Source organism: Alexandromys fortis, unplaced genomic scaffold, assembly GCF_014885135.2.
Source record: "Alexandromys fortis isolate MF-2015 unplaced genomic scaffold, M_Fortis_MF-2015_v1.1 scaffold_10, whole genome shotgun sequence".
Taxonomy (NCBI): Eukaryota; Metazoa; Chordata; class Mammalia; order Rodentia; family Cricetidae; genus Alexandromys; species Alexandromys fortis.
This window is the reverse complement of record NW_026067895.1, coordinates 19695548-19719948: the sequence shown is the minus strand read 5'-3', so window position 1 is coordinate 19719948 and position 24401 is coordinate 19695548. Positions and strand designations below refer to the sequence as shown.

At 36.6% G+C, this 24401-nt stretch overlaps 1 protein-coding gene across 4 annotated transcripts in view; it reads right to left on the bottom strand.

The window, feature by feature from the left end:
- Positions 1-24401, bottom strand: part of Hectd2 (HECT domain E3 ubiquitin protein ligase 2) — a 60857-nt gene that overhangs the window by 4871 nt on the left and 31585 nt on the right. Inside the window, exons 7-20 of one of the 4 annotated variants that reach the window (XM_050160568.1) lie at positions 20488-20533; positions 18484-18593; positions 16919-17067; positions 16194-16317; positions 13820-13916; positions 10913-11020; positions 9966-10098; positions 8422-8510; positions 6019-6177; positions 3926-4000; positions 3172-3259; positions 2981-3087; positions 1191-1306; positions 590-733 (exon numbers count right to left, since the gene is read on the bottom strand). In XM_050160568.1, coding sequence (XP_050016525.1) covers positions 590-733; positions 1191-1306; positions 2981-3087; positions 3172-3259; positions 3926-4000; positions 6019-6177; positions 8422-8510; positions 9966-10098; positions 10913-11020; positions 13820-13916; positions 16194-16317; positions 16919-17067; positions 18484-18593; positions 20488-20533 — 1545 coding nt within the window. Of the gene's footprint in view, positions 1-589; positions 734-1190; positions 1307-2980; positions 3088-3171; positions 3260-3925; positions 4001-6018; positions 6187-8421; positions 8511-9965; positions 10099-10912; positions 11021-13819; positions 13917-16193; positions 16318-16918; positions 17068-18483; positions 18594-20487; positions 20534-24401 lie in introns of those variants that run through there. The other 3 variants (XR_007595131.1, XM_050160581.1, XR_007595132.1) reach the window with 3 other exon arrangements.

The following is a 24401-nucleotide window of genomic DNA, read 5'->3' as shown; positions in this document are numbered from 1 at the left end:
AGGACCAACTCAAGTTCTAAACTGAAAGGACTGAGTCAGGATTTGAGAAACATTCAGTGTGTGAGCTGCAGGGCAAGGGGGATTATAACCTAAGTCGAGTCTAGGCGAAGTAGTTTCTGAAACCACAGAACACTGCACTAGGAGTAAGGAAGATCAGCATTAGTCAGCCATGAACGCTGTTAGGAAACTGTTTATAGTCATGGTCTTTATCACTTCATATGACTTAGAAGACGGTGAGCACCAGAAGTTAAAGCACTACCCCTTCTGAGAGCCTCAACTTCATATATTTCCTAATTATAAAGATCACTTATACAACAATGAGGACTAGACTATAAAACTACTATAAGACAGGCTAAGTTCTAAAGACCACAAAGCAGTACTTGGCCCAGGCATGCAAAAGCAGATGGAAGGGAATTGCCATCAGTACTGGGCTGTGTCAACACTGCGGGAACTTTCAGCCACAGCCTCTTCCACTTCAAGGTCACATTGACACTGCAGTATTTTACATGAAAATGACTAAAAGACTCTTTTGATTCCAAAATTAGTAATAAGTTATATATTAAAAATAAAGTTATAATCCAGAGTTTACCAGTTGGTAGAAGTTTCATTCTTTGAAATTTTAAAGTTCAAATCAGCCATCCCTCCCACAGGCACTCTGTCGCTTCCTGTAGTAAAATGGAGCAACTTCTTCTGAAGATCAAGAGGAAATCCAAGTACAACATCCCAAAAGTATCTACAGGAGAAAATTTACACAATGATATAATCCTAATTAATTAGAGATTCTAATAAAGTAAGCTCTGGGAAACTTTAACACACACACATACTTTGATAATCGTACAAAGTAACATTTTATAACATTATTTAACTAGTCTAAAAATTGTTAGCACAGAGCTCATTTTTTCTCTATATAATCAGAAAGCCTTATTTTTCAACACAGTACCAGTAAAATGCTATTTAGAATTTAGCATATTTGAAAAAACCTGTATACTTTGATAGAAAGTTATATAATTTCCTCCTAAGGGGATTGCTAAATGTACTCACATTTTAGTACTCTCTTATTTTTGGAAATGAACTAAGACAGGGTGGACTGCAGAATATTTAACAAGTGATTGAGGAATTCTAAATTTAACAAACAAGCAAGCACACCCTATCCTGTCCTCCATCCAAGCGTCTGGGGACGGCGAGCTCACCGTATGGTCAGGTCCGTCTTTGCATAGCCGTCATACTGAGTGCTCCTCTGCAGAGCATGCATATCCAGCTCAGGACTTCCGCACACCAGAATCTCAACCTCTTCTGGACGAAGCAGCTGTCAATAACCATAAAAGTCATAATTTAAAAATGATGGTCTTAAATGAAATTTGAACTGTTTTAATCAAAGAATCAAATCAGAAATCATGACTTTTTTAGTAAATCAAATGATTTTTGTTGAAGAAGATGCTTTTCATTTATATTTTCCAACTACAGCAAGGTATTATGTTTCAAAAGGTTTGTATCTTATAAAACAGTAATTAGTAATTTCAGAAAACCAAGACAGCTCGGCATGAAGCAAACTCAGCCTTCGCCGCCCTTGGCGGAGCACCGCTGTGTACTGCCCTGCCTGCCCTGCCTGCCCTGCCAGCTCTGTGCACTGACTGCAGAGCTGCACTCACTCTGCTCTGCATCACTCACGGCTTTCCACCGTCCAGGTGAGTTTGTTCTAACCTGGAGATTAGATCTGAGAAATAGAGAATCCTATGCCATTTAATTTTTATTTTCCCTTCTTCTGTCCTCCCACTACCAGAGAGTCATAAAACTTAGTTTTAACCCAATGGTGCTTCTGTTTCAAAGGTACTTTCAGCAAACGTGTTGCAAAAATTTGTTGTGTGATATTTTGATTGCGTTCTGAATAATAAAGCTTGCTTGGAGTCAGAGAGTGGAGCTAGCCACTAGCTGACCATAGAGGTTTGGAGGACTGTAGACAGACAGGAGATAGGAAGGTCGTCAGGCAGGATTGAGAGAGGATCTTGGCCCTTTTGGATGGAGGAACAGTAGAGGCAGGAAGCAACTGGTAGCTGCTTCCTGCTTTTCTGATCTTTTATGTTCTTACCCTGATATTTGACTCCCAATATTTGGTTGTTAAAGATGAATTAGATTAACACTTCAGAGGTTACTCTGAAACAGTGGTCTCAACCTTTCTAATGCTGTGACCCTTTAATACAGGTCTTCCTATTGAGGTGACCCTCAGCCATAATACTATTTTGTTACTACTTCGTAACTGCAATTTTGCTACTGTTATAAATTGTAATGTAGATATCTGACATTTGACCCCCTGCGAAAGGGTCCTTGGGCCCCTAAAGGGCTTGCAGTCCACAAGCTGAGAACTGCTCTAAAACAAACTGTAAAGGGCTAAGGTACTTGCCCTTGCCCCCAAATTAACCTTGATAGTCCATTCCTTTCTTCTTTAAAACAACCGACATGAAAGCCTACGCCAATCTCTTCTAATAAAGCAGAAGGGACATATGAGAGGCATGATGGCACATGCTGGGTATATGAGGTGAAGGAATCACTGATATTTACAATATGTGAGTCTAAGTCCAGTTACCATCAACAGTCTACCATGCTTTTGGAGATGAACTATAGACCCAAGGCTGCTGATAGACCCTGGAGTAGGCAGGGAACGTCCTCCTTACTCAGTGAGAAGTGTCCCTTCTCTGGAGCTAGGCATTTGCTCTCCTTCTGTGCTTTGCTTCTGAGTCTTAACATCTACTCACAGCTTTTAAAGTCCTAATTTAAGACATAGCAGAAGGAAGAAAAATCTGGTCACGTTTTTCTCTCTCTAGCGGAGAAAGGCTGAAACAGGAGCACTACTGTTACTTCTAACTCTGTTTTTTAAAAGTAGAAAACATTTTCTAATTTTAAAAGCTCATCTACCAAGATACTTAAGGAATTAACTGTTATACCATTACAAAACCTAATTGAGAGCTTAAGACTTTAAACTCACCATTAGGGCATTTGAAGCACACACACTATGGAATCCACAATAAAATGCAGCAAACTGCTTATAGATAGATTTGTTCAAAAGGAAGTCTGTATAAAGCTGTACATATTCTGGAAAGCAATTTTACATTGTTACATAGTCATAGTAAATGAAAAGTACTAATTCTCTGCAATTAAAAATGGCATCTAACTTACCTCTTCTATTCTGATTGGTAACTGGAATCTTATCACCCCCTGGCTTTAAGTTATAGGACTTAATTATTCCAAATTCTTCTTGAAAAACCTGATGGGCGATACCATGATATGTTTATTGGTACTGATGGTGGAACACTGGACTTCAGTGAGTAGATCTGTACAACAGTCCTGTCCCTCCCTTTAGAACACAACTGCCAAAAGCCTAAACTTTTTGTATGTGTGTATATATATATTTATATATGACTCAGAGGTGTCATTCTGAGGTGAAAAAAGCAGGTTCTTAATCCTTCCTGTTAAGGAAGCCCACAAAACTTGTATGGCAAGTGAGAGAGGTGTAAATGAGTGTTTTGGTCTGACTCATTAGCTTCTCCTAAACTTCCTATGTTGGGGTGATGCAGTAGGCTAACTTTAGTAAAAAGGAATAGCAGAGTGCCAAGCCCTTGCTGGATGCATTTCCGTATGCTTATCTGCAGGTTGTCTGCTGGACTATCTCTATTACATTACTAGCTTTGATCCTTTTAAAATAAACTGAGATAGGGTCTTTCTGTGTAGCCCAGGCTATCCTCAAAATCCCAGTTCTGCCTCAGTTTCCTGAGTGCCAGTACCCCTGCTGCACTGCTACATGAGACTTAAGATCTTTTGTCTTAAGATTCTATGTGTTGTTTCGTCCTTGTTCATCCAACAGCAAGTGTTTAGTAACAGCATTTTCATACCGGATGCACAGCTGACAAACAGCGTATGCTCTCATCAGTACCTGGAATGTTGAATAGAAATCTTCTTCAACATTGCCTTCATAGGATAAGAGTTCCTTTAATCCATGGGCCAATTCCTGTAAAAACAAATCTGTGACCTGTCTTTTACAGTCAACCGGCATTCCTTCAGATTGTAAGGAGACAGACTGTGAGCCCCTTACTTTGAGTCTAAGACTATAGTAAACTCATACTTTAAAGAAACATTTGCAGTATGATACTTGTTAATGATTTCCACCCTCCGCAGCTGGGGAAAACTGGAGTCCATGCAGGAGGGAATCATCTAGCTCATATGGAGAGCTAACACGATGGCCCACTTTTAAGCAAGCAGGAGTTGAGCTCTACCATGATTTCCAGTGTAATTCCTGGCTCTCTGCCACACAACTGTTTGTGGATTTGTAGTAGTTATCACTTTCAACTTATACATATATATTCTTAAAAATGTGCTGCTATTTTAGAATGCATTGTTTAAACATTAGACATACAGGTCACATATGTTAAGGGCTTAATGTTTCATTTTTTTCAAGATGCATGAAAAATTACTTTTAATTTATATGAAGTTCTTTGGAAAATAATGTCATGGGTTACAATAATCTTACATACTTTATGTAATAAATTTCTATTCCATTAAAAGCGCAGGAGGGCCTGATATTTGGCAGGGTGGGCAGTGATTTTATCATGACCACTGTAATATGAATATTACCCATGACCACACACTGCAGTGCTAGGAAACGCAAAGAGAACGTGAAAGTCTACCATCAGAAATGGATGGAAGAGCAGGCCCAAAACCTGACTGACAAAATAATGGCTGCATTTCAGTTAGGAATGATGCCTCTCGCTCCACTCTCTGCTCCTCCTCCTGCAGGGGAAATGATCCTAATTCTACCCAGTCTCCCGGGTCCTCCTCATTTGGTATGATGCCCACACCCCCCATGGGAGTCCCTTCCATGATGCCAATGATAGGCCCGTCTCCTGGAATGATGTCTATGGGACCTGTTCTTGGAATGAGGCCACTCACGGAAGGCCACATGACCATGATACCTGAGTCTCCAATTAGACAGATTAGACTGTCTGCTTGCCCCATGATGGTGCCCACTCATCCTGGCATGACTTGACTGGACAGATAACAACAGAGGGGCTCTTTATCAGTTTTGTGTTACTTGTTCTGTTTTGCCAGAAGATCATGGTGCTGTGTCTGAATGTTTTCTAGTGGCATGACAAGGGAGACTTCTCCCATTACTGGCAAAGAGAGAAGTCTTGGATGGCAGAAGTGGGATAAAAATTGTATTTTTCACTTGTACTGTGAAATGTGTAATAAAATTGTCAGATTTTCATTTTTGAAAGCACATATTTTTATACAAATCTAGGTCAGTAGAGATTTGATATGTCTATCACCATTAAAAATATTTATTTTAAATTATGTGTATTTGTGTAAGTTTGTATATGAGTATGTACACATGTGTGCTGGTGTCTGCAGAGGCCAGAGGTGTTGGATCCCCCAGAGCTGGTATTACAGGTAGTTGATATAGGCACCAGGAATGAACCTGGGATTTGTTTTTAATTATTAATAAAAAACATCCTAGGGGGCTGGAGAGATGGCTCAATGGTTGGGAGCATTGCCTGCTCTTCCAAAGGTCCTGAGTTCAATTCCCAGCAACCACATGGTGGCTCACAACCATCTGTAAAGAGGTCTGGCGCCCTCTTCTGGCCTTCAGGTATACAGACAGAATATTATATACATAATAAATAAATAAATAAATAAATATTTGAAAAAAAAAACATCCTATTATTCCCATAAGGACATTAATGCTCAGAGAGGTTAAATAATTCACCCAAGTTCACAAAGCTAGTAGGTGGCATGGTCTGGATTCAAATCTATGCTCATCAGACTTAAAAATCTGTTCTGTAAGAGCTTAAGTACATTGCAAAATAGGTGACTATCTCTGTAAGGATATGTGTGTGTGCTGGGGAGTGGGCTGAAAGCAAGATGGAAAAGAGGTCTAAAAGGGAAGGCTATTTTAAAGTAAGATTAACATTAAAAACTGTATAAAGAGGCATTTATCATTACATGACTACAAGACATTAATAACATACTTACAGGCATAATCTGACACAAGTCATCAATGGTAACACTGCAGATGCCTACTGGTGTATTTTGATCACTAGGTACGATGGGAGGGCTCAGTAATTTCTTGTAACAGCAGGGAGGAAAACGAATATCCAAGGTGATGCTGTTATAAACAGCTAGTCCCATGAGCTATGCATACTAAATGTTAAGTATTAACATAAAATCCATGACAACAAATGAGTTTTGAATTATGCAGCACTTTTCACACTTCCTTCAGATCTAACACTGACTTTCTTTTAGTCCAACACACCTTTCTTCTTTCTTTAATTTCCCTTTATTTAATATTATAATTCTTGATTAGCAAAAGTCATGGGAAAACATGTTAATTTAAATAGTATTTAATGATTTCAGGCATTCCTATAAATTATATACTATATAAAAATTGCTAAATTTAAGCAAGCATGTTGGTGGTTTTATAAGCAGCACCCAGAGTTTTATTCACTGCAGAATACAGCACTGATTTTAGAAGTTGCCATATTTAGCTATTCAAAGCTTAAATAAGACCGTGTTCAAGGAGCTGGAATGAACAAGCATACGGATGTACAAATACTGTTAATAGTGTAAGTAGACTCATATATAAAACTTGAAGAGCTAGTTGAGATATCCTATTTATTGTAAAATTTGTATACTTAATGCAGCAGATGGTAACATCCATTTGCTGAAAAGGGGGGTTTAAATCAAATTTCATAGTATTTAAACGGTCAGTTATCATATTAAAGTTACTTAAAAAGTAATTCATTTTATAGATTCAAAAAGAAAACTAAACACATAGGCCTAGCAAATTTCTGTTAACACTCTGGAATTCAATTTGCAAAGGTTAAAATAGGGCTGGTGACATAAGAAATAGCTACACTGTTTTTTGAATAACCATGTAGGCTGACTAGTCTGTGGAAGAAGAAGATAATGAAAGTATGTTCAGATGTACTTACATAATCAGGACAGTAGCAATGATGATAATAATACTACCACAGTATCATTATTTATAATTTTCTAAGTTTCTACTGTGGTGATAACTTCTGATCATTTTTTATTTAAAAATTTAAATGCTAGATTCCTAAAACAGTAGTCCAGCATTCTTGAATATTGTGGAATCTGTTGCTTTGGACTTAGATATGACAATCTATAAAACACTTCAAATTAACTTGGACCTTAGAGATGACAATCTATAAAACACTTCAAATTAACTTGGACCTTAGAGATGACAATCTATAAAACACTTCAAATTAACTTGGACCTTAGATATGACAATCTATAAAACACTTCAAATTAACTTGCCTATCTCAACGTGTAGTTTTGTTTCCTGCCGCTTTTTGTTTCATTTACTCTTTCAACTGTGTCCTCAGGTGCAATCACAACAAACTCAGTGCAGGCTGTTTATGGGTGGGTGCTCAGTATTTCCCCTCGGTCCAGTGTGCCCGCAGCTCTGTAGCAGGTCCACAACATCGCAGCCTTCATTCCTCCCATCATTCTCCCGCTTCAATTCCTACCTTTTTGGGAAGACTATAATATCACGTTTTCTACCTTAAGACCCCACCACCCTTATTTTTATACTAGTCTTGGTTTTAATGAGGTCACAAACCCCTTAGTACTTATTAATGCCATGCTGCATGGCCCTCTAATGGAGAATAAACGAGCAACCTTGCACTGAAATGCTAAGCTTCTCAAAGTTGGAACGTTTTCTCTTTTAGTCAACACATCTGCTGCACTTGCTCATCTATTTCCTCTTCATTTTCTAGACAATTATATTTCATGTAATTTAAAAAGCTAATGTACAAGACATCTTGTCTAATATCTAACATATCTTTAACCCTCCCAATGTAGGAATAAATTACACAATACATCCGAGATAGAAGTGAATGGTAAATGGATTTTTAACATTAAAAATTTAATTAATTTAAACAATTATGCATGCTTTAAATATTTCTCATTGCATTTGTTTTTTAACTTCTTAGGATTACCTCCTTCATGTGTCAGGATTTCAGGGTACATTAAAAGGCCTATATTTAATTCTTGCAATTTCAATTTAGTAAGCTGAGTAAACTGAGCACAAAACAAGAACAGAAAATACTTTATTACAAATGGAAAATACTCCATTTTATTTTAAAAATGTTTTAAATTTTTAATAATTTTGATACTTAAGTAATCATTTTGAGATAAGGGAGAAAAATTTGAACCTCAGTCATTTCTTTAATGTATTGAAACTATGATTATGGAAATGTGATATTACATATTATACAGATTAGAAAATCTAATTAATAAATTTGATGATGTTTAATTTTCTCTAACAACATTTTTCTAAAATACAGATTAAAAAAAAACTTAAAACAAATCCCTAGTTCAGTAGCACCTCCTAGTGGACAGTTTAAAGGATACAATTCCAACCAATCGGAATTCAGAATAGTTATCACATTTAAAGCTGCTAAACCAATGGCAGTGTGAATCCTTGTGGTATGTAAACATGCCTGCAAAGAGGAAACACAATTTGTCCACAGACAAAAAGTGATGGTAAAATACACATGATAACTACTGAAAGCAAAACATTGTAGTAACAGTTGTTACAAACCATCGTTCATGTTAAAAATTTAACAGACTACATTTGCACATCTTAGTAAAATATATGTGGAAGGCATTTTATTTTTCTTTGATATCTTGAGTTGAAGATAAATGGTATAAAATAATCAGATAACTTCATAAAAATAATAGCTTTATAGCTCATGAGCGAAATAAATTTTGAGCATTATCTGCACACTTCAATCTGTCTTTGCTAACCCTGTCTTATATCACCAGATTTTACACATGCACTTATGTTATCTATAATATATATGTGTGTGTGTGTATGTGTCCTATAAAATATAAAAATTCTCCTTTGAAGGAAGCATTTAGAAGATGCTAATAATTATGTAGGCAGTTCCTCTAAATAAAATAAAATTTGAAGATTTATGTCCTAAAAACAACTTATGAATTACTATCTTTTTGTCTATTTGTGCTATATGTATATATGTGTGTATACATATTTGTATGTGTGTGGGTGCCATAGGTTAATGTCAGGCATTTTCCTCAATCACATTCCATCTTATTGTGAAGCAGAGTCTCCCACTGAATCTGGTGCTGACCAGTTAAAACAGACTAGTTGTCTAGAAAGCTCTAGGGTCCTCCCCTCTGCTCCCTGTGCTGGGATTACAGAAGTGATGTCCTGCTGTCCTTGTTCTCACAGGGATGCTGGGGATGGAAGCTGAGACCCTCACGCCGGCACAGCCAGCGCGGCACTGACTAAACCATCTCCCCAGAAAACACTATTTTTCTTTTAAAAATAATTCACTATTTAATGAACGAAGCTTCCTAAACTAGTATAGAAAAAAAATGCAGGCTTGCTTTCAAATTCTGAATTCCCGTTATTTCAATGCCATACTTTCATGCATTTGGTTTATTCAAGAGATGTATGGTTATCTCCATATAAATTCTTCATTTATAGTTGATGAAAATATCAGGGTTGCTACTGAACTCTAACAAGCCTGGAGATACTGTGGGACCCTGTAAAGATCTGTCACTTGTATTGTTTTAATAAAAAACAGATTGGCCAGTAGCCAGGCAGGAAGTATAGGTGGGGCAACCAGAATAGGAGAATTCTGGGAAGAGGAAAGGCTCAGTCTGCAGTCGTCACCCAGAACCAGAGGAAGCAAGGTGAGAATGCCTCACTGATAAAAGGTACCAAGCCACATGGCTAACACAGACAAGAATTATGGGTTAATATAAGATATAAGAGTTAATTAGTAAGAATCCTGAGCTAATAGGCCAATCAGTTTATAATTAATGTAGGCCACTGTGTGTTTCCTTGGGATTGAACGGCTACAAGATTGGGTGGGACAGAAACTTCTGTCAACATTGAGAGACACTGGTCACAAATATTACACACTCACCATAATCTGGATGGAAAATCTGGCGAATTAGAAGAAGGAACCATTCTTTAGTCAAGCCACCCATATCCAATCCAGCTTCACCTACAAATGTAACTTTCAACTTCTTCTTCAAGTCTGCTCTTTTCCGGGTTAACTATTTGAAGACGTTATGTAGTAAGGGAGAACAAAGAATAATGAAAAGGTATTCATTTGCTTTTAATTTTGAGCACAATATTAGGCAGACTTTAGCTTATTTTTACTTCCATAAGCATCCATCTATCTATCCATCCATCTACTCATCCATCCACGTTACCAGACACAATAAGCTAGGTATTATTATATTTGTTTTATAGATTAGAAAAATAGCAATCAGATGCCTTAATAAAGGTTACAGTCCCCAAGAATCACAGTGTATCAAAAATTTTAAATTAGTAGATGATAATATAAAATAATTTTTCATGTCCCCTTTCTCTTTCAACACTAAATTAAGAACATGACATGGATATAACAGCCATTCTCTCCTCTTAACTACATGATGTCTGACTGCCGCATGCATATGCAGGATACTCTGCAATATACATACATGGGTCAATGTTTGTGTGAATCTAAATATCCATCCCTATAAGTCAGACCTGTAAGTTTATAGATGAGCAATCTGAGGTCTGGAGAATTTAAAATGACTTGTTACACACATAATCAGAAAGAGAGACTAGTGGGTCTAGAATCCAGGTAGCATACTAAGAAACATGAATCATGCATTTAAGTATTCTACATCAACTCCTCTAAGGAATTAATCAACCATTAATAAACATTAAGATGAAATAAAGCTTATTTATAGAAAATTTATCTTAACTATCAAAATTTTTGGAAGCACATACGCTGGCACATAAAAATAATAAATGAAAGTTTAGTAATAAGTCAAATGATTGAATTTATTTTAATCAATACCATTTTGGAATGAATTATACCTCATCAAGTGAGTCGCTAACCAGATGTGTCCGCCTTACTTTCATATTTAGGAATAACATATTCATGTCAGGTCTTTGTCTTCGAGATACTTTATCCACCAGACTTTGCTAATTAAATAAGAAAGCAAACATTTTCACTTTACTTAAATTATAATTTCATTTAAAACACAGTCAAAATAGCTTAATTCTTGTTTATGCTATCTCTCATGTAAATAATCTCATAAATCAATTACACACATTTTAACTTGTAAAAAATTATTACTTTATTTTGGAAAAATGATAGCCAGTGGGTATCAACATCTTACTCAACTTTTATAGTGAGAAGGCTGCACTGCAATTTCAACAGGCCTCAGACCTTTAAAAGCAAAGTCTGCTGTGTAATAAAAGGGGGACATTTAGCCGGATGGTGGCAGCACACGCCTTTAATCCCAGCACTCAGGGAGGCAGATCAGGCAGATCTCTGTGAGTCTGAGGCCAGCCTGGTCTACAAAGTGCGTTTCATGACAGCCAGGTCTACACAGAGAAACCCTGTCTTGAACCCCACCCCCCAAAGTTGGGGGAGCGTTTAACCAATTCAGGTATTTTTAACAGTAAACTCAGGCTTAATCTATTTTAGATAGTGAATTTACTCTAAAAGAATAGTCTCCTTCTAGAAAGTAAAAAATTAACATACCTATGGTATCAGGGACTTAGCAATGATCAAACTTTTTACTATAATAGTTCTACTTTTGGGAATTTTGAAGATTAGAAAAACATTTTATTCCAGAAGATATTTATAAAAATATTATCCATAAAAACAAAGCTTTAGAACTACCCTAAGCAGATCTAGTTAGTGGAATATAATGCAGCTACTAAAAATGAGTAGGAAAACTATGTAAACAGTTTGAATCAAAATTATGCATAGCACACTGCTTTATCTCTGTTGTTTTTAAAGACCCCCAAAGAAAATTTACCAAAATGTTAACAGAAATAATGGGTGATACAGATATGACAGATTTGAAAAATTCATTTTTCATGTTTCTTCAAAATATAAGCACTGAGTATATAAAAACCAACATATTAAAATATATAAGAAATATATAAATATCATTTATTGTACAAAATCAACATGCTTGTATATTTACTTATCTTGACAATGATTACTGGACTGTTTAATTGTCTTTGGTGACGATGAAGATGAATTCTTTACAGATAAGAATGAATGTTTCAGATATCTAAAGTATAGTCATTTGCATTCCCCAAATCTATAGAATTTGAGACTTCCTCCAGGCCTCCAAAATCCAATGTTAAGATTTAGTAGCTTTTTGCTTTTCTGGGCCCTGTCTTACCAAGGGAGTCTGTGTTCCTGAACAGTGTCTATGTAACAGATATTTTGTCTTACCCTTCTTTTGTTGTCTTCTCTTTCTGTTCTTGCCTCTAAGCAGCTGCCACATGTTGGCACTAACTACACTTACCCCAGTGCTCATGGGGACAAGCTCGGCAGTTCTTCCCATTGGAAATGCCTATCTGCCATGACGATGCTCTGAATCAAAGAGGCCGAGGAAGGTAGGACTTTTGACAGTCTTACAGAACTTATCTATTTTTGCAGTTTCAGACAATAGTATCAGCTGTGTCAGAAGAGTCCCCAGGCATTTACTTGAGTGGCACAACAGGAAGAAGCTGTGAGAACTAGCAATCCCTCCTGAGTGTTCAGTTTCTCCTCCCTCCCATGTCCTGTGAAAACATATCTGCTGCTCTCCTTTCCAGTAGAGGAAGTGCAGCACAGAAGGATCCTGATTCCTTAAACTTGAGTGGCAGGGAATTGTTAAGAGAAATTTAGATGAACCAGCCACCTCTATTTTACTTAAACTATAATAACCATAAAGCCAAAGTTAAAAAAAAAACTTAAGAAAAAGACACATGACACAGAAATGCAACTAAGCCAAAATATCTAGATGATTTGAGCCAGTATCTGGTGCTGAATACACCAAATTAAACCCATTCTCCAGGGGGTGTGGCTTTGGAATTCTCTTTGGAGCCACAGGCAGTACAATTTCTTCTAATATTCTCGTACTCAATGCAAGCTGATTTTTGAAGCTTATCAGGCACCAAAACCTTTGTCCTTGTCTGTGACAGAAAAAATAATCAGGGAACTAAGTTGCTGAATAAAATATTCTTATTTTTATATTTTAAAAAATAATAATTTATACTTTGTTTTTATACTTTTGAACAAAACATGGAAATCATTTCTTCTCTTTCGTTTTGAAACGTGCATACACTCTTGTTACACGGCAGGAGCTTGAGATGCACAGGTGTGAGGATGAGCAGTATGGCTCTTCCTGCGCTACACTGAATACAGTGGTAGGCAGTAATGAGGCCCAGGGGAAAACTTCATTTTGTTCTACAATTTTCCAAAAGTCTGTCCTACTTTCTGTGTGTGTTTCCCATGTACTGAGAAACAATTTAAAAAAAAAAACCTTTCCCTTTCTTTGTGCATATTTCTTAGTCCTTTAGACATATACTTAAAGTTTTAACATCTAATGTCTTGGTTGTTTCTGGTTTTCATGACTTCAGAGAATGTTATAGTGTGAGTGATTTGTGTTAAGGCCCTCCTGGTCTCACCATGATTTCCAGTGATATTTCTCTAGCTACCTGGAATAGGAGCTCTATACAAAATGAATTAAAAAAAAACTCCTCAAATCTGGGTCTATCAGAAACACTTCTGCTGTATTTATAATGTAACCGGAAGCTGGTTAGATGAGGGTGTTCCCTCTCCCATATTGTGACAAGGTTACCTTGTGGGGTAATAACATAAATTATATTCTTAACAGTTCCTGATTACACTAAAACAATCACAAGACATTTAACTTATTTATTATTTACGGTATTGATTACAGTCAGCACAAATAGGTTTCATAACTGGCTTACCCTTGCGATGCTTATCATCTGTTGTTCTGAGTCTCTCTGAATAATGATTTTTTTTGCAGTTATAGAAATAACGAATGGATACTGACAGAAGGAAAACCTGCTCAACAAGCGAAAACAGAAAAAGCAAAATGGTGCATTTTTAGCAAAATTACACTAAGGGAACCTAAGGTACCTTGCAATATAAAACATTATTTTTGTGTGGTGTTTTACCATTTACAAAAAAATTTATGTGCATGATTTTATATCCATAAACCTATGAAAAATGTATCATTCCTGAAAGTGCAGTGCCTTAATTCCCTATAGGAAGCCACAGCTAACTTTCTAAATATGTGCTAGTCACTTACATCATTCACACAAATTGTTTCCATTTGTAAAGCCACCTATATTACCATCTGTGAAAAACATGGCCAACAGCAGGATAAAGAGGCAAAAGTGTTGATGGTGGAGAAATAGGACAGAATATTTACATGTTCAAATGAATATAAAATTCAATATTCAAGGACTATTTTTGATGTGTGAAAATCAGAAATGAGAAAATACAGCAATAATAGCATACAAAAAGGAGTTATAAATTTAAGAGTAATAGAATAAAGTTAGAACAATGTTAATAAGTACTATATTTAATGGTATAAAAACATGGAATGCATGAACTTATAAAGATATAAATTGTTATCAAAGAGTATGGAAATAACTTGGCTCCCAGGTCAGAGTTAAGTCTTATACTATATATGCAAGCCACAAACCACACAGCCATAAATGCATGTGGAAAGAATGAATATGGTGGCAGTGATAGTTTGGGAGGTAGACTCCCATCAGAAGGGGCTGCAGTGTGTGCTGGGGTAGAGCTCAGCGGTAGAAGTGCAACGAAACCCTCGATGTTAGCTGTTCTCCATCTAAACATAGGAGGTGGTGTATCTGCAGCCACTGGCTGCAAAGAAGACATGAGACAGAAGGGACAGCCCGATGTACTGAACATCAGACAGCTTTGACTCTGACTCCAAACTGCTAACAAACCCAACTTGTTCAGTACTAGTAATAATAGCAGTAACTGAATGACTAATGCTAACTCAAAGTTTGGAAATAAAAAAAAAATGCAATGAACTTAATAAGGATATATGTTGGTTTCATTATATACTTTAAAACAGTGCTTCTCAACCTTTGTCATTTTGGTACATGAAAAGAAAATACTATGTACATGAAGTACCCAGATAAACAGCCCACGGTCAGTAGTGACTTGCTGAGGTCCAGAGCCCATTCTAGATCCCAGCTGACTGCCAACGGCAGCGGGGATCACCTGGAACACCTGTGGAGCACACTGCTGGCATGCTGCCCTGCGACTGGAAGGAGCTCTGTATTAAAAGTTGTCAAGGAAACAGTGCAACTCTTAGTTGTTTTATGGCCACAATTATGTTAAAATAGGAAGAAAAGTATCTTGGGAAGAGAAACTCTACCAAGAAAATATTCCACAGTTTGATTATAGTCTTTAGAAAAAATCATTTCCAGTTTTGATAGCTCATATGTGCACTGAGATTTGATCAGAGGGCCATTATAAATTTTAGGTCAATTCTGGTAGAATTCCTGGAAAGCTGAATCAACTCAGGTGTATATCTGGGTTGTTTATATCTATAACTATATCTCTTCATCTTCTTAAGGAAAGTCTCCTGTATATCTCACGTTTGGGAAATAAATTACATTTGAGATAGGATTGATAATCCAAATGTGGATTAAAAAGTATAGAGTATTCAAGAATTTTGCCAAGCATTTCGAAAACCTGTTGCATTAAACTGTGAAGCTCCTTTCTCTTCCTATTACTTCTATAAGTAATTCATAATCACTATTTGGGTGCAGACTGAGGGAGAAGGAGCGAATGTGTATCAGGTGACCATATGTGTGTGATAATGAATTAGATTAAGCACTGGTACACTATGGCCTCCAAGACCAGATGGCTTATTATCAGTTTTTGTAAAGTCATCTGGAACATTCACAGCCATTCATTTACATATTGTCTAGGACTGTTTCATGCTAAAATAGAAACATGTATTGTTCGCAGAACCGAAAATATTTATCTTCTGATACTTTAGAGAAAAAATATGTAAGTTGCCCCTGTGCATAGAATACTAAGCTCCAAGAGACCGTGTATGTAGGGAAGACCCCTCCTGTTCTTAAAAAGATGTTATTAACCAAAATAAAACTATATTAACATGTGTATAAATTCAAAATGTACCAAAAGTAAAACCTTTTGATAGCCACAATGATATTTTAAAGATATGTATATGTTTATATGTACAGGAATTGTATTATTTATAATATAAACTTAAAATCCAGCTTTTTAAAAAAATAACATTTTGTTAGAGAGATGAGCTGTAGACCATACCTGTGAGAATTTCCAAAGCTCTGCCAAGTATGATACTCTTCCATGAGATCAATGTGATCCAAGGTAGAATTATAGAAATCCGTGTAAGGAATAAGGGGAGGATGAACCAAATTGTTGGCAGTATCTGTGAAGATAAATTCTCATGTAGCGCTCTTTTCCAACATGTAGTGATCCATTCTAACAATAAACACATTATTTAGCATCTATTGGCTAGCTTTAACTTAAATGCCCATTTTGCAGCTTTAACTTAAACTCCTGTTTTGCAGTTCCAACAAAAAAAAAAAAACATTTTTAACACTGTGGTCAAAATGCAGCTATTTCTTACTTTAAAAAAAAAGTGTGATGAGGATCACAAAATGTTTAGAGTGCAGATGGCCACCAATTCACCATTTCTCCACCAGTGTTGTCTCTTGTAGGATTCCTCCGTAATTAGTGGGAGTTCATGTTTTCTCAGGAATTAGTACTTAGTGGATCAACTGTACTTAAGACCATAATATAAAATACTGGAGAAACAAAGCTTTCCCCAGCTTTATAAATTCTTTAATTTTAAAAATTTAAATTAAAAAATTATATAACGTAAAATTCATAAACAAAACAGGAAATATTTTTTTCTTCAAAATAATGCTTTTACAAGTTAAAGCTGCCTCCCTAGCACTCAGAGATACTCAAGGTATACCCTGCTATTTCTCCCAACACTAGTGAGGGCGAGACCAGCTGACACCTACTGAGCAAAGCCAGCACTTTGGAGGCTGATGGGATCCACCAGGAACACTTTGTCAGAGGTGGGAACTCTTCTGGCTTCGCGGGAAACAGACGCAGGGAAACAAACTGTAGTAACCTCTCTACCAGCTGTTTGAATTTCTTCTGGGATAATCTGGCAAGGATTTTGAAATAATTCCAATCAAAATTTTCATTTCTTATTTTGTCAAAATATTTTTTCTAGAGATCAAACTACATCCTATGCACACAGATTATAGACTATTCATTCTCTCAAATTATATTTATTAAGTTGACAACATTTCAAAAGATATGAAACCCTATCATGGATACTACCTTCTCAAGTAGGAAATAAACACCCAGATTACTGTAGTGTCATGATTCACAGATCTGCACTTGAAGACTAACCTGTATGCTAACATTTATCCCTTACACCACAGGTCAGCACCTGTGCTTGCACGGTAGTTTGTGGACATAAATCAATGGTGAGAATGTGGAGTCATCTGGCATGCACCAATGAGGGCCAGCATCTCATACTGGAACCCAGTGTCCTTTCTACAGTCTAATAACATGTTTTTCATCTTTTTGTGATTTTTTTTTGCATGGCAGTATATACCTGTAACCCATATATTTGGGAGGCTGAGACAGGGGGATTGCGAATTAGCAGTCCATTGGGATACATGGTAAGCTCTAGGCCAGCCTGAGGTACAGAGTAAGAGTCTGTCTCAAAAAACCAAAAGCAAAAACCCAAATCCCACAATGTAATAATTAAGTGCTGGCTAGTTCCATGAACAAGAAGGATGTGGTGTGTTGTATAAAGAAATGTATGTGTTACAGCCATACTGGCATGGTTCATAGTGCAACCGTCATGACCTCAATTTACCCAATCAGCTTACATGGAATGAAGTCAAGTATTAGCACTCATAAAGTGGATGCTTGGTGAGCAGACAGGACTGTACAGAGGCCCCTGAGCAGGCTCGGTGGTGGTGTCTGCAGGTTCATCTGATGGTGACCTTGCAAACACTGCTAGTGTGAAGAATGACAACTGACTGCACTGAGCTCTCATTTTGAAATATTTTGCCCTTTTGGTTTTCATCCACCATAGGGAAAAGTCTGTTAATGTAAATACACTTCTGAGGGGAAGAAGTAATGTGCTTTTGCAATCTTGTATTTTTCATAAGGCAAAGAGAAAGCATCACATAAATAATAAGATGTGTTTATAAACAGAGAAGAAATAAAAAGATACACAATGAAACAATGGGTGAACAAATCCAGTTGAGTTGTATAAAAAACAGAAATGTTCCAAAGAAAAATTGCAAATGATAGTTTTCTACAACAATTTTCACAAAATATTATTACTTAGATTAAAAATAGATTTTTATGTATCTTTTATGTATTACTAAATCATATATTTCATAATTGGCTTTTGAAACATTTCAAAGTATAAATAAACATCATTCCTAAAAATCTTCAAACATTCAAATATGGTAAAGGTTTACAGGAGCTTATCACAAAATTAGTAATATAACATTGAAAACTGAGAGACTGAAACGTCTTAGTATTGCAGGTTTACTTTTTCAGCCAGTGAACTAGGAAATGGTGGTCAGCTTCCACTAGGGCAGCTATCTGTCGTAGCAAATGAGCATAGATGACGTATGTAGATGTGTTATTAAATTGAGGATTCTGAAAAAGATATGAAAGATAACTGTGTTAAATTGTGTTAACAAGGAAAGTCATAAAGCTTAATGAGTTTTAAGTGGCAAATTCAGGAAGCTACATTTGAGTTTCTGCAGTTCTTTAAAAACAAGTGATTTGTCATTTCTTTAAAGCAAGACTGGTTCTGCTGCAGTACAAGGCACAGGCAAATCGGGGTCTGAGGGTTGATCCTACCACATTAGCTGTGTGTCATTAGGCATGGTTTTAAAACTTTAATTCTTAATTTCCTCATTTGAAAGATGGAAATATCATCTACCTCAAGAGTTGTTTTGAGCTTTAAAAAAGAAAACATAAGCGCTTAGGTTTATCTTTCATAAATACTGGTAATCACTATTATCCAATTTAATAACAACAAAATAATATGGGTTTTCTGGAATTACAAAGGAACACCATATAATGCTAGCTGTGAAGCTTCTGCACTGGGAAATGATTGGCTGCACATGTCACAAAGAACAAGTGTGTTCCTCTGACAACTTTTCCGTGTTAAAGGACTGCAAGAGTTTTCACAACAAAGCAAGGCCCACGTTCTCTTTCAAAAAGCTGATGCTTTATTACAGTGTACATTTCAGAAATGTCTGTAAAAGTAACTTATTAAAATCAGGTGCTGGTGGTTTAGAGTGCCTGTTGCCCTTCCAGAGGATCTGAGTTTGGTTTCAGAACCCAGAACTGTGTACAATGCTAGTTCCAGGGCATGTGACTAGCCTTCATGGGCACTCAACACATAAAGCATGTACACACGCACAAATAAGATGTAAAAATAAATTATTAGAAATTGATCCAATTGTGATAACGATAAAAGAACACTGTTTTTCAAAACTGATGAATAGGAGTGAAATTGGCGCTGATTGTACTCTAGCCACAGCTCTGGGAAAGGGTGATGTGTGAGCAGAGCTGACCGCTAACACACTCCTCTAAGAGCTGAGCTTCACAGTGTTGTTTTGTAGCTTTTCTCTCTGCATGTTTTCTTCTAGTTTTTTTTTTTTTTTCTTAATGTATACAGTATTCTCAGTGCTTTGCCTGCAGGCCAGAAGAGGGCACCAGATCTTATTACAGATGGTTGTGAGCCACCATGTGGTTGCTGGGAATTGAACTGAGGACCTTTGGAAGAGCAAGCAGTGCTCTTAACCACTGAGCCATCTCTCTAGCCCCTTTTCTTCTAGTTTTGATGCTTTTTCTCATTTATTTCCTTTATCTTTCTTGGTCATTCTCCCTTCCCTTTTTTTTTTTTTGTTTTTTGGTTTTTCTTTTGTTTCCCATGTTTCTTTTATTGAATATGATACTGGTAATATCATAATACTGAATTACATGCTTGATAATTTTTACTTTTAAATGAATTAATATACCTGGACAACTTGATAAATTTATAAGGAATGATGCAAATGTGTTAAATAATATAGATTTTCCAAAAATAATTTAAAAATAAAAATTTCCTTTTTATATTTTTGAATCTGCATCTCTCTCATGAGGAAGCAAGTATCATTTGGCCTTAGAACAAATAGTAACAACTTCGATGTTTCTATCAGAATTCTAATGAACATTAGTGAACAATATGGACAACCTAGAAACCGGGCACATGGGCAGTTCTGTAGCCTGTTCCAGTTAGTACACAGGAAAGAGTCTCAATGAAGTGGGAAGAACATCCTTTCTGTTTGTTCCTGGACACCATGGAAAGTAGACAAGACCTCACTAATAACTTAAGTCCTCACCTAATTTAGCTTCTCGGTGTTTGTTACAATGTTAGTCTTTAGGTTGCAAGTAACTATTATTCTGAAGAGTATTAATACGATTGACAAGTAATAGTTATCTGTTATCATTTAATTTGTACATGCAGACTGACATGAATTCAACAATTCTCACTTACCTGTAACAATATAAAATATGCTCTAAGATCATCTTTTGTTCGAGGGCTGGAAAAAGAACATGCATGACTGATTACAAATGACCGTTGAATTTCATAGTATCTAACAAAGACATGACCATTACATGTTTTTCCAAGAACTGAGAAGCCAAAATGAATTTAAATTCACAGGCATTATTCTTATTGAGAGAGTAACACATCTCTAGTATCCTGGGAAATAGGCTAGTTCTGAGTACCCCTAAAACCCAAATTCCTCAGAGAGCATTTTAAAGTAAAAGACTAACTATGGAAATAGTTAAAAGTCTAATAAATAATCAGCAATTTAAAATATATTTTGTTTAACACAGATTATTTTTACTTAATATTTATTTATACGTTAAAAGAAGAAAATGTGCTTCTGCTTACAAGCCATTCCTGAAGTGACAGAAATGTCAAGAAACTGCAATAAGCAGTCCCTGAATTTTCAAACCTAGCTAAAGCATAAGAAAAAGACCCTACAGCTGTCAGTATGAAGATGACAGGATTCTTCAGAGAGGAAATTACTAATTCCCTAAAAGAAATCCAGGAAAACACAAACGGTGTGAAGAAATGAATAAACTCTTAAAGCAATCTAAGAAGGGCTGGAGAGATGGCTCAGCGGTTAAGAGCACTGGCTGCTCTTCCAGAGGTCCTGAGTTCAATCCCAGCAACCACATGGTGGCTCACAACCATCTGTAATGAGATCTGGTGCCCTCTTATGACGTGCAGGCATGCATGGAAGGAATGCTGTATACATAATAAATAAATCTTTAAAAAAAGAAAAAAAGAAGAAAACATTTTAAAAATCTATAAAAAAAACTGTGGCAGGAAATGAATAAAATTATTAAATATCTGAAAATGGACGTAGAATCAATAAGAATACCCAAACTGAGGGAATTCTGGAAGTAAAAATTTTAAGAATTTGAATAGGAACTAGAGTCAAGCTTTGCCAAAAGAATATAAGAGATAGAAGAAAGAATTTCAGGTGTTGAAGGTACAATAGAAAAAATGAAAACGTAAGTTAAAGAGTTAAATTAAAAAAAAAAAACTCCTGACAAAAACATCCCGGAAGGCTGGGACACTATGAAAAGACAAAGCATAAGAATAACAGGAATAAACTGGTCCAGAGACAGAAATCTTCACCGGAACAGGTACAGGGGCGTAAGCGCTGAGTGAGTGAGCCACAGCTAGAGACTGCTGAGGGTTCGGATGTGAATCTGGGACCTTCAAGGGTATAGAGACCTAAGCTAGGACCCTTGTGGGTCTGAGTGTGAGTCTAGGACCTCTGAGTGAGTAAGCCTGAGCCAGGTCCTCTGTGGTTCTGGGCGCACCTGAGTCTGGGAACTCCAAGGTAGTAGACCTGAGCCAGAAACCTTTGCAGGACCAACTCGAAGCCTGGGACTTCTGCAGGAGGGGCTCCAGACCAGGATTTACAGAAACAAGTCAAAGCAGGTAACCTAGGCCAAAGTCGGCCTAAGACAGCAAACTCTAAGGGAGCAGGGCAAAGCACAGGAGTGCTGAGCTATCTCCAGGAACACAGAGTAACCAATGGGATAACTAGAACTGTGGCACTGACAGTACCACGAGGAACAATCATCTGAGCTTTGGATTCACTGACACCTAGAAGATTACTCACCAGAATCTCAGACAGCCCCAACCACACCTATTAGAGGAAAAGATAAGTAGAAAAGGTAAGAACACACGCAACACCACAAAGAGCAACACAACACCAGTAAAACCTAAAGACCCTACAATAGCAAGACCTAAACAACCAAATATAGATGAAGCAGAAGAAAATGATCTAAAAAATAACTTCAAGAGAATGTTTGATATTCATAAAGAGGAATGAGAAATTCCATTAAAGAAATGGAGGAAAAGACAAAAAAAAATTGAAAGACATCAGCAAATCCCTTAAAAAAAAACCAAGAAAAAGAAATCGAACATATGAAAGAAACTATTCAAGACTTGAAAACTAAAATAGAGACAATAAAGAAAATACAAGTCAAGGGACTTATAGGAACAGAATTCATGAAAAAACGATCAGGAACCACAAAATCAAGCATGAAAAGCAGAATACAAGAGATGGAAGAAAGAATCTCAAGCACTGAAGATACAATAGAGGAAACAGACTCTTCAGTTAAAGAAAACATTAAATCTAACAAAAGCTTAACCCAAAATATCCAGAAAATATGGGACACCATGAAAAGGCCAAAATCTAAGAATAATAGGTATAGAAGGAAAAGAAGTTCAAATCAAAAGCACAGAAAATATATTTAACAAACCCATAGAAGAAAACTTTCCCAACCTAAAGAAAGATATATCTATGAAGATACAAGAAGCTTACAAAACACCAAATAGACTGGATGCAAATAAAAAGTTCTCTCACCAAATAATAATCAAAACACTAAACATACAGAGTAAAGAAAGAATATTAAGAGCTGCAGAGGAAAAAGGCCAAGTATCATATAAAGGTAGACCTATCAGAATTACACCTGACTTCTCAGTGGAGACAATGAAAGCCAGAAGGTCCTGGTCAAGCATCATGCCGACATTAAGAGACCACGGATGCCAACCCAGACTCCTATACCCAGCAAAACTTTCGATCACCATAGAACGAAAAAACAAGATATTCCATGACAAAATTAGATTTTACCAATACTTAGCCATAAACCCATCCTTACACAAAATACTAGAAGAAAAACCCCAACCCAAGGGAGTTGGCTACACCAACAAAAACACAGACAATTGATGTTCTCATAGTAGAAAATCCCAAAGAGGGAAAAACACACAAATTAACATCACCAACAATGAAAACTAAATTAACAGGAGATAGCAATCACTGGTTATTAATATCCCTTAATGTAAATGGACTCAATTCACCTATAAAAAGGTACAGGCTAACAGACTGGATACGAAAACAGAATCCATCCTTCTTCTGCATACAAGAAACACATCTCAACCTCAAAGACAGACATTGTCTCAGAGTAAAGGGTTGGGAAAAACTATATCAATCAAATGGACCTAAGAAACAAGCAGGTGTAGCTATTCTAATATCTAACAAAATAGACTTTAAGCTAAAATCAATCAAAAGAGACAAAGAAGGTCATTTCATATTAGTCACAGGAAAAATTCATCAAGAGGAAATTTCAATACTGACATCTATGCCCTAAATACAAGGGCACCCTCATATATAAAAGATTACTTCTAAAGCTTAAATCACACATTAAACCCCACACATTAACAATGGGAGACTTCAATACTCCACTTTCGCCACTGGACAGGTCAGTCAGACAAAGAAATGAACAGAGAAATAAGAGAACTAATAGGTACTCTGCAGGCTACCAAAAAAGAAACCTAAACACCAACTCAACCATAAAGCCTTTGTTACAAACCTTGTGGGAGTTAAGACCCAATCTACCATACCTGACATTGGATGGGCCTTAACCAAGATCCAGACACCAGATAGTTCAGAGACCTAGAATAAAACCAAATACTACTTGTCTTTTTTTTTTTTTTCTCTCAATAATAGGTTGGTGCCTTATTCAGCCATCATCAGAGAAGCTTCTCTTGCAGCGGACAGGAATAATACACAGACCCACAGTCAGCTACTACACAAAGTGAGAGAGACCTTGAAACACAGCTCTCAACAAGATCTTTCCATCAAATCCCTCCCCTCAGAATTCAGAGAACACCATGGAAGGGAAGGCAAAAGGAGTACAGGAGACAAAGGGTACAGAGGATACCAGGGTCCTCTAAAACAACTGAGCAAAGCTCATAAGAATTCAGAGACTGAAGGTACAATCCCAGAGCCCACATATTTCTGCACCAAGTCCTCTGTATACAAACTGTATCCTTCAGTTCAATGCTTTTATGATGAGTCCTGAATGTGTAGAGGAATG